This window comes from Drosophila rhopaloa, unplaced genomic scaffold (genome assembly GCF_018152115.1).
Source record: "Drosophila rhopaloa isolate 14029-0021.01 unplaced genomic scaffold, ASM1815211v1 contig_2, whole genome shotgun sequence".
Lineage (NCBI taxonomy): Eukaryota > Metazoa > Arthropoda > Insecta > Diptera > Drosophilidae > Drosophila > Drosophila rhopaloa.
In genome coordinates this window covers 23118143-23134991 of record NW_025335083.1, presented here as the reverse complement: position 1 = coordinate 23134991, position 16849 = coordinate 23118143, and the positions used below count along the sequence as shown (strand labels likewise).

Below are 16849 nucleotides of genomic sequence, written 5' to 3'. Positions count from 1 at the left end.
CCTGTGTAATTAGAGCGGGACGGCTAGAGACGAAGTCAGGTGGGTGGAAAGGACCTTGACTGATGGGCGGAACGGGCAGAAATGTTGAGGTGGAAGTGTACACGCAGACGTAAGCATAAAAACAATTAAAACTTTCGCCAAAGTCAAAGACATAACTTGGCAACAGTACACTGGGGAAAAATTGGTTGTTATAGACTTTACATATTATGCAATTGAAGATTGATATGTTTATTATTTATTTAATTGGCAAAGACAAACAATGAACTATTAGTGGAAATTTAGAGGTGTCTGTTTTGAGCTCAAAATAGGTAATAATATTTAAGAAACAAATTGGAAGATCTATATCATAGTTTTATATACAAACCTTGAAGACAGCCTTTTAATCATCAGTTAATTATTTTAAACTTTAAAACGATTTCATCCCAGTGCACAGCGGAAGGCTCCTCACCTGCAACTAGTTTTCCTCGGTGGCTATATAAGCGTAGCTCCACATTGCTCCTGACACTCGCCCGGAGCAGGTGACCACTCAACTTGCGACAGGAGCCATCGATAGTATCCACTTGAATTCATCGCTGGAATGATTGACAGCGGGGAGGAGCCTGCGATTGCTGGCCACTTCTTCCGCATTCCCCGCATCTCCGGCCGCATTGTGGGCATCTGGCCGCAAAGGATCAGGGGCGGGGACGGGGACGGGGGCGGTCGTCCTTGGCACGCCCACCTGCTCTTCGTGTTCGCCTTGGTCGTGGTGCTGGTGGGGGCGGTGGGCGAGCTGAGCTACGGCTGTGTCCACCTGGACAACCTGGTGGTGGCTCTGGAGGCCTTCTGCCCCGGCACCACCAAGGCGGTCTGTGTTTTGAAGCTGTGGGTCTTCTTCCGCTCCAATCGCCAGTGGGCGGAGCTGGTCCATCGCCTAAGGACCATGTTGTGGCAATCGCGGCGGGCGGAGGGCCAGCGGATGCTGGTCGGACTGGCCACCACGGCCAACAGATTGAGCCTGTTGCTCCTCAGTTCCGGCACCATGACCAACCTCGCCTTCAACCTGCAACCGCTGATTATGGGCTTTTATCGGTGGATGTTCGAGCTGTCGGGCCAAATCGAGCTGCCATTTAATATTATGTGAGTACATTTGACTAAGACTTATAATATCATTAATTTTAATTGCATTAGGCATTTGCTTTCGTTTGTGTGCTATTTATGGGCAAAAAATAGTTTAAGTATATAACAATTACAAAAGCTTTAGATTTCTCCCTAATATTTATTTTTCCTTTGTTTTTTGAAAGGATTTTTTATAAAATAGAACCCCCTCTCCCTTTGTTATAATTGATACTTATACTGATTATTGTCACAAATATCTTAATGGCTAATTTATGCAACATTGTATCCCTTTTTTTATTGGTTTCCACTTAACTCATAGTAATAGTTATTTTGGTATGTCTATTCCTATAAAATGTTGATTTTCTATTTAACGTAAAAGTATATTTTTAAAAATAAATGTGGATCACAAACGTGTTTCACCTCAGTTACTTACTATTTTCTCAAACCCATTATTATAAAGTAAAAGCGTTGAAATAAAGAAATAAGATACTTATGAGAAAGTTTGTAAAATAAAATTTTATGTATGCACAAAAATAAACTACATTATGCCTTAACATCCAAGCTTACGGCTTTCATAAAGTCAATTTATGGCTTCTTATTTAAGATGGAAATCCTTTAACCAATTTGGTTAATGAGGAGGAGGGGCAAGTGCATAAGAAGTGAGTGCACTTGCGCCCTCCAGACGCAATTAAGAGCAGCACATCGAATATTAATCTCGGCTGCTCCTTGAAATGCCCCCCCCTTTGAACAGCCTGCCTGCCTTTGCCGTCCAGCCAGGAGTGTTTCCTGCGACCTACGTGCTGCTGACCGCTTCCGGAGCTTGTACCGTGTTCGTCTTCAGCTTCGTGGACGGCTTCTTCCTGTGCTCCTGCCTCTACATCTGCGGCGTTTTCCGGCTGGTGCAGCAGGACATTCGCAGGATATTTGCCGATTTGCATGGCGGTGAGTCTTGCGTCTGCTGCAGCTGCAAGATGACAATGGTCGTCCTCGCCCCCCTTCCAATAACTTTTCTTTACTTTCAGATTCAGTAGATGTTTTCACGGAGGCCATGAATGCGGAAGTGAGGGACAGACTGGCCAAAGTCGTCGAGCGGCACAATGCGATTATCGATTTCTGCACGGACCTAACACGCCAGTTCACCGTTATCGTTTTAATGCATTTCCTGTCCGCCGCTTTCGTCCTTTGCTCGACCATCCTGGACATCATGTTGGTAAGCCCTTGCAGTGGCGTTTTTGGGCCAGTTTTTCAAGGGACACACAATTCCTCTTAATAATTTGTATTTCATACTAGGCTTTTTTAATTAGAAGAACCATTCAAACAAATTGATTCTTAAGAGAAGTGGGCGTGCTAAATTACGTTTGTATTTTAGGAAATTTAAATTACTGAAGTTTGTTCCGAAAAATAGTTATTTGTATTAAAATCCAACCATATCTGAGATATTTCAAAATTTGGAAATGTTAGGATCATAACTATAACCTTAAACTAATCAGCAAACTATATAAATGTAACCCCCCTTCAAACATTTTTCTACGATCGCCTCTGAATTTTCCTCTCGCCTGCATTCGGCGGCAGTTTTAAAAGTTTTTCCTTGTTTTCCCTGTTTGCCGTTCTCCCCAGCCGCTTCGTTCCGATTCACTTTTCCCGATTTGTTTGTTTGCTTTGTGGCTGCGGCTGTGGCTCTCCGGTGGCAATTTATAAGCGCATGAATTGTTACTGCTCCCGAAAAAAGTTTTTAATGCGACTTTCGCACGTTTTCCGGTGTCCCGGACATTGGAGACCGAAGACCCATAAGCTGTTTGCTGCAACTGCCGAGCGGCGAAAATGTTTGGGAAAAGGCTCCTGGCTTTTGGCCCCAATGGGATAAACGCTGCCAGCACTTTCTTCGCCTTTCTCCGCTTCTTATTCGGCCCAAAGTGTTGAGTAATCCATTCGAAACTTGTTTATCGCTCGGGGGTCCTGTGGCCAGCGATCTATTATCACTTTTTAACTGTACTTCAGGGGAGAATGTGAGGGAACCTATGTGGCACAAGGAGTTTCGACACGTGCTTGAACCAAAAACTTTAGAAAGTTTTTCATTCCTTTCTACAGTTTTTTTAACAGAGGTTTTAGAACGGAATTAAATGCTGATATGACAATATTTTTAGAACTTAATAAAATATCATATGAGGTAAAAAATCAGTAAAATACACTGAAAAGCTTGGCAAGCCATATAACTACTCTAAATAATCAATATAATATAACTATATAATTTACCAAACCAAATTTAGTGTTTATCTTAAAATGTAAATCTCTTGTTTGGCTGTTCATCCTTGAACTAAATATTTTTCCCGACCTTAAATTGACCAGAAAGAGAAAAGGCCAACAAATAGCAAGAGGAAATTCCAAAAGAGCAAAAACAAATGCAATTTATTGTTGGCAAATCCAATTGGGTACTTGCAAAATCGAGAATTCTCACAGTTTTATGCAGTCGACGACATGCATAAGTCGCATAATTCTTTTTCAATGCCACAATGGAAATGTCAGGCGAGTGGAAAATGGCAGTGAGAGGAAAAGCAATCAGACCGCAGCCGCAAGTAGCCCAAGACCATTTGGCAAAGTACATTGCTTTGATGTTTTCCATTTCGCAACTACTTCAAACTCTCGCACACTATATATATAGTATATAGTATAAGGCATATTAAATAATCCCCTGCAGTTTTTCACCACAAGCAATTTCCCTTCAATTAATGACATCTCTTATCCTGCTCTCCTTTATTTTCATTCCGGCTCTCTATATCTTCTGTCTCCGTAGAACACGTCGTCGCTGAGCGGCTTAACCTACATCTGCTATAGCATCGCGGCCCTAACGCAGCTATTCCTCTACTGCTTCGGCGGCAATCACGTTAGCGAAAGTGTGAGTACGACTCCTGACCACTTTCCCCCTTCACCCTCCCCCTCCCGCATTCCCCCCTTCCCTTCACACTGGCGCAGCCCATTTTCATTTTATTTCCATCATTCATTCGGCTTAAGATACCCGGCGGAGTGGTTGTCATAGATTTGAATTAGATCTTGAATTCTAGACGAGCTGAGTACTTTTATGATTGCAAACATATATTTTAAATTAATGTCTTTCAGTTATTTTAGGATCTTTTGAAACATTTTGTATATTTCCCAACTGGCAAATCAATAAATTACAAATTATAAAATGTAGATTTAGATAATTTAATGACAGGAAACAATTATTGTTATTAAATTGATCAGCTAAGTTCTGAAAACTAATAATTTTAATAATTAAATGGGTATATTTATATTCTTTATTTTAAAGTTATTATCTTAACTGAGCAGAGATTTATATAGAGATTTTATATTCATAAATAAATATAAAAACCTCTAACAATTGAAATAGTAGTCCGCAGAGTATAGCATTATTCAGGTTCTCCTTCCTTTCTTTCCCCCACTTTCCTGTTATTAGAACTTTCCTCGTGTTTTTTTTTGCAATTCCTGTAATTTCAATTTGACGCTAAACATTAAGCAGCCAGGCGGGCACATAAAAAATGATGTGCCATTCACAAATTGCACTTGTGATAAAATTTTAATTACACAACAAAGTGGAGGGGGTGGTGGCTGCCCCACCCAGATTCAGTTCCAGATTCCGAATCATAACCCATGCCACCGACTTTTTGCAGAGTGCTGCTGTGGCGGACGTGCTGTACGACACTGAATGGTACAAATGCGATGCGAGGACTAGGAAAGTGATTTTAATGATATTGCGGCGTTCGCAGCGGGCAAAAACAATTGCGGTTCCGTTTTTTACGCCCTCACTGCCAGCTTTTGGTTCTGTATGGGATGCGATGCGATGCGTTGATTATGATAATAAATGTTTATGTTTCCGCTCCTTTCTCTGCCATTTCAGATACTCAGCACAGCCGGCTCATATATCACGCTGCTGAAGACGTTTCTGTAAGCCTACGCGGCGTATGATTGATATACCGGATTGGATTTTGTCCTTCGCTGTTTGTTTAAATTAAAACCTGCAACCGAACGGACATTAAATTGCCTGTGAATGAATGTAAGGGCGGTGGTCGTTGGTCGGTGGTGGGAAAAGAGCAACAAGTGCCGCCTGTCCTGGCCGTAATTGTTTCATTTAAATATTGCGGATTCCAACTAATGAAAAACACTTGCGGCTATGGGCACATTAATTGGGTCAGCGGTGGGAAACGAGGAGGATTGGGGATGGATGGGAGTGGGAATGGGGTTGCTCCACGGCGGAGACAGTAATGGCGTTTTTACGGCGCCATCTTGAGGTCTGTGGAGCTGTTTTGTTATAACAATATTTTCGTTATTCTTTTCTCTGCCAGCGCAGCGCAAATATCAATTATAATTTGTGAAATTCGAGACTGTTATGGTCGGTGAAGCCGCCGCAAATGGTTGCCAGTGCTCCTCGGTGGAAATTAGTGCGGTTTTACATGGATTTTATTCTTAAAGACTCCACGGAAAATGATGAAAATGGTCCAGTTGGGTATTCAGCAAAAACCATAAAAGCTGATTGGTAATTCAAACTACAAACCTTAACAAAAAATACTCGTTAGGAAAAAGATGTATGGATGTTTGAAAAATATTTTTAATCAATGGTTTTATCATTTAAATCCAGTACTTTTTGATGTTATTTTCTCCAATGTAATATGAAATGAAAAAAAAGGGTTCAAGATCTCAGCTACAAAATGTATTTAATAAAAAGCTGACATTTAATAGCTATTTATTTGAATAAATAATAAAATGATATGCATTTAGGTTAAATATATTTGTTTTGCCATAGTAATGCCATGAATAAATGCATTTAAGCAAATATATTCGCCATTTGATTTGTTCTTTGATAACTGCATTTGCATTTCAGTTTTATTTGGCCCGATTGCTTCCCTTTTCAAAGGGATTTTCACTTATTTGCCAATTTTGCGAACTAATTGAGTTGGAAGTTGTGCATTCGCTAGGTACTCACCGCATTTCTGTAAGATATTAAAAGTTTCCCGCCGCACGAAATGAAAAGCGAACTCGTGGTTTCGTTTCAGATTTATTGTTGAAAGAGTTCATTTCATTGATTTATTCATTGGGTTTGTCATCACATAAATTATCTAAAATCTTCTTACTGGCTTACGTGTAGTAAATTCATGCCTACCCATAGTATTACTCGCATGTGCAACACAAAACTTAGTCGGGCATGCCGCAATTGATTTAGTTTCGCAATTTGCCATTCGCTTTCACATATTGCTTTCACATTTATTTCATTCAATTTCCATTCCCATTACGACGTCGAGTGCCGCGTGACTAAATTTCATTTTGCCCATAAATAAATTCCATACAAGTTAGTGTTTATAATTAAGTTTTTTGCTTTTAGTTTATCAGATGAGAGTTTTTCGTTCAAATATATTACAATTTTCGGGTAGTAGTACGGGTCGTGGGTGACTGTGACTGCGGTGTGCGTACTTATGTGGGTGAGTGTGTGGGGGCTCCCTTTTCTTATTATATTTTCCTTTCTTTTTGGTTAGCTTGGCTCTCTGTTAAGACAGCATGAAATGTTGATAAAGTCGATGTGTGTGCGTGTCCTTTGTGTGGACCGCAGTAATGAAATAAAATACACACTTTTGTGTTTGTAGGTATATCTGTAAGCTGCGCCGCATCTTTGTGGTATTTACAGAGAGTGTCATCCGTCTGCTCCTTCGCTTTTCGTCCTTCGTCCTTCCTCCGGCCTTTGCATTTCACATTCTGCATTTTGCATTGCCGTGCCCGGCTCAGTGTCTCATTTTGCACAATGAAATGTAAATATTAAAAGGAAAACAAACATTCGCCTGAAAGCGAAAGCGACTGTGTTGTTTGCCTTTCCCATTTTCCCCCTTTCCCTTGCCCCGTTTTCCATTCCAGAGTTCTAACAAAACAGCGCACTGAAAAAATGCCAACGTCATGGAACATAATTTTCTCGTTCTGCTGCAATTAGAGTGCTAACAACGACGACGTCGCCGATGATGATGATGGTGACTACTTTCGGTTTCAGTTGCCAGCAGCCAATACCGCTCGCAACAACAACTCCAGCAGCCAGAACAGCTGGAGCGGACCGGGGGCACGAGGACACGCCCCGCTCTTCTGCATCGCAGCGGGATTCTCATCTGGGGGAGACAAACAGCGGCATAATGAACATGTGTATTCAAATTTCGCCGAGGCCAAAGCCCCATTAACTATGCCAGGGCAAATAACTTAATTTAATTGTGACCTACACAGAAAATAAAAATGTCACTGTTATATTTGCCATCAAGCTATATAAGTGTTTTAAATATTTTGCATAATAAATGCTTTTAAGATAAATTGAAATGGTTGATTTTATGATAGAACTTTCCGGCGAATTTAAATTCAAATGCACAAAAATCGCTTCGGTTGGGATGTTTATATAATATACATGATTTTAAAATATTTGTGTACTGCTCTTCTGTGTTACCCCCATCGAACCTATGCTAACTTTAAAATTTGACTACTGATTGACTATTTTTAAGCATTTAAAAGCAGAGACTATTATTATTTTATATATATTTATATTTAATTAAGGTTTTACCTTATTGTGAATATCCGATTTTTCACAATGTAACACTGGCTCTGACTTTGAAGTGAGGTTTGCTAAATGTAAGAGGAGAAGGAGGGTTGTTTGTCCCGACTAGATAAATGACATATGTGTGTCTGCGTATACGCAATATTTCTGCGGCCTTTCTCGCCCGAGCAAATGTTATTCCAGGCGCATCATTTGTCAATGCTTTGTTTTGACTCGTCACAAAGGATACGTATGGAGGATGGGGATCACCCTCCACGCACTGATTTTTAAGGACCCCGGAGTTGTGGGTGAGCGAAATGAATAATGGGTGGAATATGCTCTGCGAAGGAAGTGTATCCGGGGGTCTATAAATAAGCTGCGAAATTGGATTTCCATTTCTGTTAAATCATTTTTTATCACCACCAAAACGAGTGGGAATTCGTTGAAATAATTCCAAGCTTTAACTGCCCAACTTTTACTTCTTATAAATTTTATATTTCACAGACCACTTTTGGTTTTAAATTTAATTGAATTCGATATAGATCGATTTAACTATGACTCTGAAATCACTTTAGCTTTGCTAATAGAAAGGAAGAGATTTGTAGATAATTAAATATTTAAATAATTACATAATTTTGCACTTCAATAACTTGATAGCTGGCAACAAAGGGGAAAAGTCTAAGCCCCATACTAATTCATTTGATTAAATCACCAGAAATGTTTTGCATAATTCATCATATGAAAGACTGACTAGAGTTCCCAGTAGAGCATCTCCCAGGTCGCCTCTACCTCGCCTAGACCAACACTTTGCTCTTATCATTTTTCTTAAAATTTTATTGCCTTTGATTTATTATCTGTATTTATGCCAGCCATCACTGTCCCGGTCGCAGTCGCAGTAACTCCTCTTTCCCGACTTGTCTGCTATCTGGGCTCCCATTGCCCCACCAACTGGCGGCCTTTATGCCACATGTGGGGCATGATTAAGTGCCTTTTTGCAACTTACTTCTGACATTTAATCATATTTATTACGGCTTTGCATTGCAGAGTGAAGTGGCGGCGGGTCCAGGCTGCTTCTCTTTAAAATGCAAATTCCTGTCCGTACAACAATTTCATTTGAATAAACAACTTAACAACCTAAGTGCTGGACATTTCGCTTAACATTTGATACTGCATAAAAACTAGGACTACGACCGAAATTACTCTGCCTTCAATTTGCTGCGAATGTCCTGCCATAAAAGGCCATAAAAAACAGTGGAAATTGCTGGACAAAAGACGCGTCAAGTTTATGCCCCTCATTTCGCAGCTTAAAATGTCTTAATTCCCGTCTAATTTATGTGTAAAATATGCAAAGCCAAGTCAGTGAGTTGTGCTCCTCCAGCCGCATTACTCATACGCCAAGGAGGCCAGGGCGCAGGACTCCCAAACAAACAGTCGTCGCAATGATGGAGTGAGGCGAAAACTTTTAGTTTTTAGGCCGTGTCTGTGAATGAATGGCGTTGGAAACAGTGCTGGCCATAAAATTATTCACTTTACTGGCACAGCGATGGGGCTGGGCTTAATGATAGTTGGCTTTTGGGAGTTAAGTTCTCCTCGGGAAGCCCTTTTCTTTGGAGCTGGGACAACAACTTCTAGCTGCCAGTGTAACTGATAGGCTTATGCCGAGCTGGCAGCACCTGAGACGAAAGTCAGAGGCTGTCTACACTTAAACAAATAGTTTATATTGTTTTTATACCAAAGAGGATTTAATAGCAAATAAAATGGATACTTTGTTGGCAATGATATTTAAACTATTATATGTGTTTTTAAAGCATTATATTTTGTCTTTCAATATTTATGGATTTCAGATAAGATATAAATTAAATATCCCTTATAAAATAACTGCTTATTATTAAGCTTTAATTGGAATCTCCTTAAAGTGAAAATTTTGTATCTTTATTTAATTATATTTTACTTTATTAAAGAGTAATGAAAAGTAATGAAAAAACGAAATTTTTTTTGAGTGGTAAGCTGAACCAACTTTTTCCTGAGTGTAGGCCACATTCGCTTACTCTCCCCAGACTTACCATTAATCACATGGACCAGGACACTGGCGCTGCTGGCCGTCGTTGGCTGACACGTGTAGTTGCCGGTGTCCGTGGTCTGGGCATTCGAGATGCGGAGCCTGCAGAGGATTAAGGAGGACACACTGAAAACAACTCAATTAGGGTCGTGGTCGGCGGCACACCCACCTGGACTTGAGGGTATCGCCCAGCTGCGATTCCATGGCGATGCGGGTGGCGAACTCCTTCTGCAGGTCCACCTCGCTCATTACGTCATTCAGGGATGCGTCCTCGGGGATCCTGCCATTGGACTTCTGCCTGCTAACCGGCACTTCTGGCTGGCCATCGTCCGCGTCGAAGGGTGTGATCATGTGCTCGCCGCGATACCAGTAAATCGGACCGATGTCCTTCACCGACGGCTGCTGCACCAGACAGTTGAGGATTATGGCACTGCCCGCCTTGAAGTGCAAATCGGGCGGACCACTGATAACCGCCTTGGCATCCGGCGAAATTTCTGCAAAAACAAGCCACAAATGAATTGAAAACATGCATTCTAGGTGGGCGACCAAAATCAATTTGGGGCAATCGCTCGTAAAACGAATTCGCAACCAACTGACTGCACATAAAAACTTTTAATCATAAAACTTTATGGAATAACTTTTCAATTGCACTAAATTTAAGTAAGCCCGGTAAAAAGGCTGAGGATGAGGCTGAATTGAGGGGGAGTTGGTGGCAAAATCACACCACACACACGTAAATAAACTTATATGACTGGGTGTGGGCACATCCATATGGAGAGTAGTCATACACGCGGCTGCTGGGAAACTGGGTTAATAATAATATTTATTATGCATTGGACTGTGCAAATAATAATAATTAAAAAATATACCCAAAAACAGGAGACACGCGTGGCCGAAATGAAATAAAAACTCAGCAGCGGCACTGTGGGTTTTACAGCACTTATTTTTTTGGGTCACAGGAATTTGTTGAGGGATTGAGGATCTTACAGATTAACTATATTTTTTATATTTATACATATTAAGCTAAGACCTGAGCAAATCATTTAGTGTCTAAGATTGTTTTTTAGGGTTTTAAGTCTAGTGTTTTGGGAAACCCAAAAGTAAGATCTTAAGTAATCATTGCTAAGATTTGTTATTTTCTTAATTTAACCCTGATGAGTTTTGTTTTTATTGCTAATATTTTAAGTATATCAAAGGCTATTTTCATAAAAAGATAATTTTTGGTTTATTCTTTCCCCTTCCTTCACCCAGTTTAACCCACTGTGGCCACCGGCGTTGTGTGGAGCAGCTCATAAAAGTGCATATGATGATGATTACATGGGTCGCAGCGTGCTCAGGGGTTACCCGTGTGGTGAGGGGAGGGGAGGGGGTTTCAGGGGTTAAAGCGTCTGCTACAGATCTCACTGCATTCCACGTGCCTCATCCCCATTTTCTCGCTGGCTTTTCTCCGTCTGTTTGTTTGCGTCTGTGGCATATGTGGAAAGTGTGAGTTTAAAAATCCCCATAGCGCCATTAAGTGCGTATGTATTTGTATCTGCTTCTGGCCCCCAGCCACGCCCCCTTTTTTCGAGAGTGTTTGTGTAGTGTCACTGCGTTAAAGGCAATTAACACCCGGCGGCGAGAGGGAAAGAGAAAATCCAGTAAGAGACAGAGACAGAGACAGGCAGCTGCAGCAACAATTTTTCCACTGCCTCTCACTGTTTTTCATTTCATTTCAGATTTTCATTTTTCCTTCATTTTTCAGCAGCTGTCGCTAAAGTTCTGCGTGCATTTTGTGTGGCGGCGCATGAAGTTTTTTAATTTAAATATTTCATGAAAATAAAATGCAATGCGCCTGCCAACACAACAACCAAATGAGTTGCAGGGCAAAACGTGGCTTTTCTCTAAGGTCAAATGGCTGTAATTACCAGTTAGGAGGTCGTGAAATTAGAATTGGAATCAAGGCAATAGCCATATTAAACGCTGGGAAAATCGTGATGAGATTTGAAAGCGAGCAGAAATGTGTGATATAAAAATGTTAAAAAACAGTTAAGCGAAATGCAGTGCAAGCATGGAAATCTTTGCATTTAATTCCCAAAATAAATATTTTAAGTACCGTAAGCAAACAAAAAATAAAATGTGAGGAAAATGGTAGCCTTTCAAAAATATTTCTTTAAATTCTGTGACCGACCGGCTGAACAATATTTGTGCGCAATGCGCAACTTCTGTCCTTTTCTGAAAGGATTAAACAATCAATTATGCCGCTAATTGCAGTTGAAATATGGTATATATTTTTTCTTAAATTATGCGTACATAAATACAACCTTTTAAATTGTCATCTTAGGGCATACTTTATGCATATTAATTTTTGATATTTTACGGATCCTTTGGTGAACGCACCGCCCAGGCAAAATTTATATCAGGCATAAATCTCTTTTCCGAAAAAAAACGAGAAAAATGCAAAACGTTGAGAGAAAAATAAAGTCGTTTGGTGGGACGCATAAATTTGCATAATGACATTAATTAAATGCAATGCACCGCAACAACGAGTGAAGGAGCCACAGAAACAGAAACAGGAGCAGGAAAATAAAAAATAAAAAATAACGAAGGGGAGCAAAGAGTTAAGCGCCTTGCGAAAGTCACTCATTCGACACGTATGCCGATAATGTTATTAAGGACGCAGCCAGTTTGCCAGGCTGTCACCACTGTCCACCGGCCACTGTCCACTCCTGTCATGCTCCTTTGGAAATTGTTTCATTAACGTAAATTAAAATGCATACGGCCATGAAGAAAATGTAATCGGAAATTCGTTTGTAAGCGTCGGAGCAGGAAATCAGAAAAGGGCGATGGACAAAAGGAAAATAAAGCAGTGACAGAAAGACAGAATAAAATGCATCGAGCCCAAGTGCATAATATGAAACTTAAAAACCATTGCCGACTGATTTGCATAAGTGGCTGACACCAGATGCCGACAGGTCCTGTCAGCAGCTCAGTTCGGAAATGTCCTTTACTACTCCTTAATCCCCCACCCGACACTCCATTTATCCACCGCCTTATCGAGCCAGTGATTTAAAGTCCAAGCAATTGCCATCTTAATGGCATTGCCTTAAACTCAAAAGTTGCTTGGCAGCCCATTAAAATCAATATGCAAATTGATTGTTTTTTAAACGGATTGAGATTGCGAACTGACGGCGATACAATGAGGCAATCAGGAGATCGAAGGAATTACATTATGTGCAGCTAAATTATTATTCAAAAGCGAAGGAAGGGGAGTTCATTTGCGCTATTTATCATAAGAACATTTATGGGGGTGGGATTAAAATGATGAGACGTGGGTAGCAGGGGGTTTTTATAAACAAACAAATAAAGAGAAAAAAAGAAAAGAACTGTAATTGTTTTATATACATATTCTTCAAGAAAAACAGATAATATCAATCATCTAAAATGGACTAACACTTTAAAGCCTTCAACTATTTCAATCTACTGGAGCAGCTGCATACCATTATGCCAATCCGTAATCATGCGATCATCAATTAATCATTACCGGTGGATTTCGAAGTCACCTATGCAAACAATAGACATTGTTTTCGATGGGACACAGGAAACCGGACGGGTGACACACTGCCAGCTAATTATATGCGGACACACGCATTATGCATGGCTCATTAAAGCGCTGAATACATTCCAATCGGTGCCCGTAATCCCGCCGGGTTGACATGCTAATTAACCCGGCTCCATTCGAGCCGAGGACCTGCGGCACAAAACCGGGGAAACCAGGATCCTCAACCTCGCTTTTTATTTGTTTATTTATTTATGGGCCGAAATGCGAAATTAAAAATGTATGCCTAGAGGCGGTCGAACTGAAACAAACCGAAAACCGGTCCCTTCAGATCGGATGAAATAATCATAATTGCGAAGAGCTCCACTGGAGCTGCCGAAAACCGAATTAACATTTTTAATAAACCCAGGGGCGACAAGGTAAAACAAATACAATAATCATCGCAGCCAAAAACGAAATTCATGCAGAGTGAAATACGTTTGAGATCCCATACTCACCGATGATGTTCAGCTGGAATGCCATCGACATTTTGGGCTCCGTGTTCACCTGGCACTCGTAGATGCCACTGTCCTTGGCCAGCGGGGATTTCACATGGAGAGTCCACTCCCTGGCATCCTTCGATTCGGTCACCTGCACGGCACAATTCACACAATTTCAGTTTCAATTTCACTCCACAGACTTTACAGATTTCAGTTTTCATTATTCAACTGGAAGTTTTTTAATTCAATTCGCCCTGTCAGTCTCGGCGGAATAATTATTCGCTTTTAAGGCAACAATTTGCAAGGCTGCAAATTTGAATTTCCATTCAATCGTGTTTTTATTTTTTCATGGAAATTAAGCAATTATACAATTGCTATTTGTTTGTTTGTTTGCCGGTTTGTTTGCAACTGCAGCACAGTGGGCACGAAAACGAGGACGAGAGGTGGAAGTGCGGAATCGTCCTGAGTTATGAGTTGGATTAGCCATTGAAATATCGTTTATACATGCATAATGAAAGTGGCTTTATAACCATAATTCCCCCTGAGAGCCGGAGTTAACTTTTACATGGTGCCTGATGTTGGGTGGAAAGTTTGTCGGGATTTGTTATGTTTTGCAGCTAATCTGTGGCTGAATCTGGGGATTTCATTTGGTTTATTGGTATAGATTTGCAGGTCGTTCACTTTTCAAAAAGTTGCTTTAAAATTAGGATGATAGATTGTTCTATAGCCCATGGATTATGCGGAAATATTCCTTTGACAAGGCTAGATATGGATAATTGATTGTTTTTTCAGGGAAATCTTTCATGGTTTTGAGTCTATACTTTTGTATTCTTTAATAAATATAAGTTTAAATTTACCATTAGTTGAGAACTCACATTTTAATATTTGATATACTTTTTTTTAATAATCATAAAATTATTACTCAGAAAATTCTTCAAACCTATTTATTATTTAAAGCACCAACTAAGTGTATTCCTTTTGACATTACCTGGGAATTAATCATTTTAAGCTACTCTTCAGTTTATAGAAGAGCCTGAAATCCATTCAGTTACAAGGATATAAGCCAACTTTGGCGTAAGGAAACCAACTTTTGTACCGGTCACATTCAATTTGTTAAGAGTCCCCTACTTTGCCGGTAAATGCCTTTCAGGATATTATTCCCTGTCTCCCAGTCAACCCGGTCAGATTGCCTCAACCCACTGTATGTGCTGACTTTGGGGCCCAGAGTTAACCATCGCATTCAATTAGTAAGGGAATACATGATGTCCCCGCCGAAATTGACCCACCTGGAATCGCTTGTCGGAGGTGTAGGTGGCGGTGCCTACGGTCAGGATATGCAGATCACGTTTCCGTATCCAGGATACCTGTTGAGCAGGGAAGAGGAGAGACAGAAAATTGATTAACGAGTGCGCATCCATATGATATATACTCGATGTCCTTGGCACGCATCTTCATCACTTTTCCCCCGAGAAACCGGAGGGGTTGATTCCAGGACTCACCGATTTATCATGCAGACTGTCCACGCGGCATTTAATTATGGCCTCCGTGTGGCCAGTGCGTCCGGTGATGTTGCGCGGCATGCCAAAGTCGAAAATTGGCAGCGACTGCGAGGAGTCCGCGTCCGAGTCCGCCACCCCCTCCCCCTCCCGATCCCTCTCCCGCGCGTCCTGGGCAAACAGATCGGAGCCAAAGGACGCGTCCAGGAAGGCTAAACTCTTGAAAGTGTGATTCGTGGCTTCCGTTTGTGGCCCATTCGCCGCCGCAAACGACGAGGACGAGGACCAGGATGGGGATGGGGATGATGCCGCTGATGGCGACGGTGATGATGACAGGAATGTCGACAGGGTTGGACCATCACTGGAGTCATCCGGTTGCCCAGCGAAGGCAGCCACAGCACCAAGTCCTGGAAAAACACAAAAGAAGAGGGTGAGCAGGCGTCAAGGAAACGGAAAAAGGATGAAATGCACTCTGAAAATTTGTATTTATCTATGTTCTTTAAAAGTTTATTAATATTAGTATTAAAGAATTATAAAAATGCCATTGTTAACCAATATTAATTGCCATATTATCTCCTTTATTTTAATTGGTTATTGCCTTCTTTCCTTTATTTTTGTAAAATAAAAACCAGGAGACTTTAAAGGGAAATTGTATTGACAGACATTTGCAAAAAAAGAAACAAATAAATGAAATTGTTGGCTTAACTTTAAAATAAGGCTTTCAATCTATGTCCTATTTCTTAAGTTTCAGTTACAACACTTTTCTGAATAAATATTTCTTAAAATAATGTTATTTTCTTGCCAAAAACATTAAACTAACTTTATTTTCCTTGTGTAAGGAGTATGGTGCCTTGCTGTTCGGCTTCTTTTCCTTGTTGGCCAAATGAATTTATAACTCGGTCGGCTTCCCCCTTCCCTGTGGCCATTCATCTTGCTGGGTCTTTTGATTTGATTTGTAACCACTTTCGCCACAACTTTTTGCTTCCCCTCGCCGACCACAAAGTAACTTCAATTCAATTCACTTCCATCCTTCCTTTCCGCCCGCCACTCGCAGAATTTAAGCAAATAAATTCCGTTTTGACTTAAAGTTTCGGGCGGACACACAATTTGCATTCAATTTATTAGCGCTTCGCATTTTTATCACCCACTGCATATGTGCACAAATATTTTGCATATCAATTCGGCATTCCATTTTCCGCGGCGACAATTTAAGCGTATCCAAAGAGCCAAAGTGACAAATTCAATTTGTGCGCAGCAAAACAATAAACAGAACAAAATGGGAGAAATAATGTGCAACAAGCTGCAAATAAAGTCAAAACGAAATATTAAGCATCCGCCATGTTGTCTCGACAGCAACGACGGAAAATATTTGAAAATATGCCAACTAAAAAAAAGTAAAGCAGAAAAAAAATTACTTTTAAATTCAAATCAACAGGGAATTTGATGTGGACGAGCGGCAGTCGAAGGGGAGGAGTGGGGTGGCTGGAAAATGCCCAGCTGAGAGCCGGGAAATTGGGGATATTGGATTGAGTTTGAAGTTGGCAATAAAGTTGAAATAGAATTTTTCAGAGCTTCCTCAGGGAATTTCAGGCTCAAACATTTCGTGTGTATTAAATATCAGGCTTTTGAATA

The 16849-nt window shown here is 40.6% G+C and overlaps 2 protein-coding genes across 2 annotated transcripts in view; one reads left to right on the top strand and one right to left on the bottom strand.

The window, feature by feature from the left end:
- Positions 1 to 577: 577 nt before the first annotated feature.
- LOC108042451 (odorant receptor 22c) lies at positions 578 to 5038 on the top strand. The gene is made up of 6 exons (XM_017120759.2): positions 578 to 1116; positions 1847 to 2037; positions 2118 to 2305; positions 3887 to 3988; positions 4761 to 4913; positions 4988 to 5038. The coding sequence occupies exons 1-6, from the start codon at positions 578 to 580 to the stop codon at positions 5036 to 5038; spliced, it is 1224 nt and encodes a 407-aa protein (XP_016976248.2).
- A 1103-nt stretch (positions 5039 to 6141) lies between these two features.
- The window catches only part of LOC108042446, a 47940-nt gene continuing 37232 nt past the window's right edge, over positions 6142 to 16849 (bottom strand). Inside the window, exons 3-8 of the mRNA XM_044459718.1 lie at positions 15221 to 15624; positions 15008 to 15085; positions 13740 to 13872; positions 9874 to 10198; positions 9709 to 9806; positions 6142 to 7232 (exon numbers count right to left, since the gene is read on the bottom strand). Coding sequence (XP_044315653.1) covers positions 7117 to 7232; positions 9709 to 9806; positions 9874 to 10198; positions 13740 to 13872; positions 15008 to 15085; positions 15221 to 15624 — 1154 coding nt within the window. The 3' untranslated portion in view covers positions 6142 to 7116. The remainder of the gene's footprint in view (positions 7233 to 9708; positions 9807 to 9873; positions 10199 to 13739; positions 13873 to 15007; positions 15086 to 15220; positions 15625 to 16849) is intronic.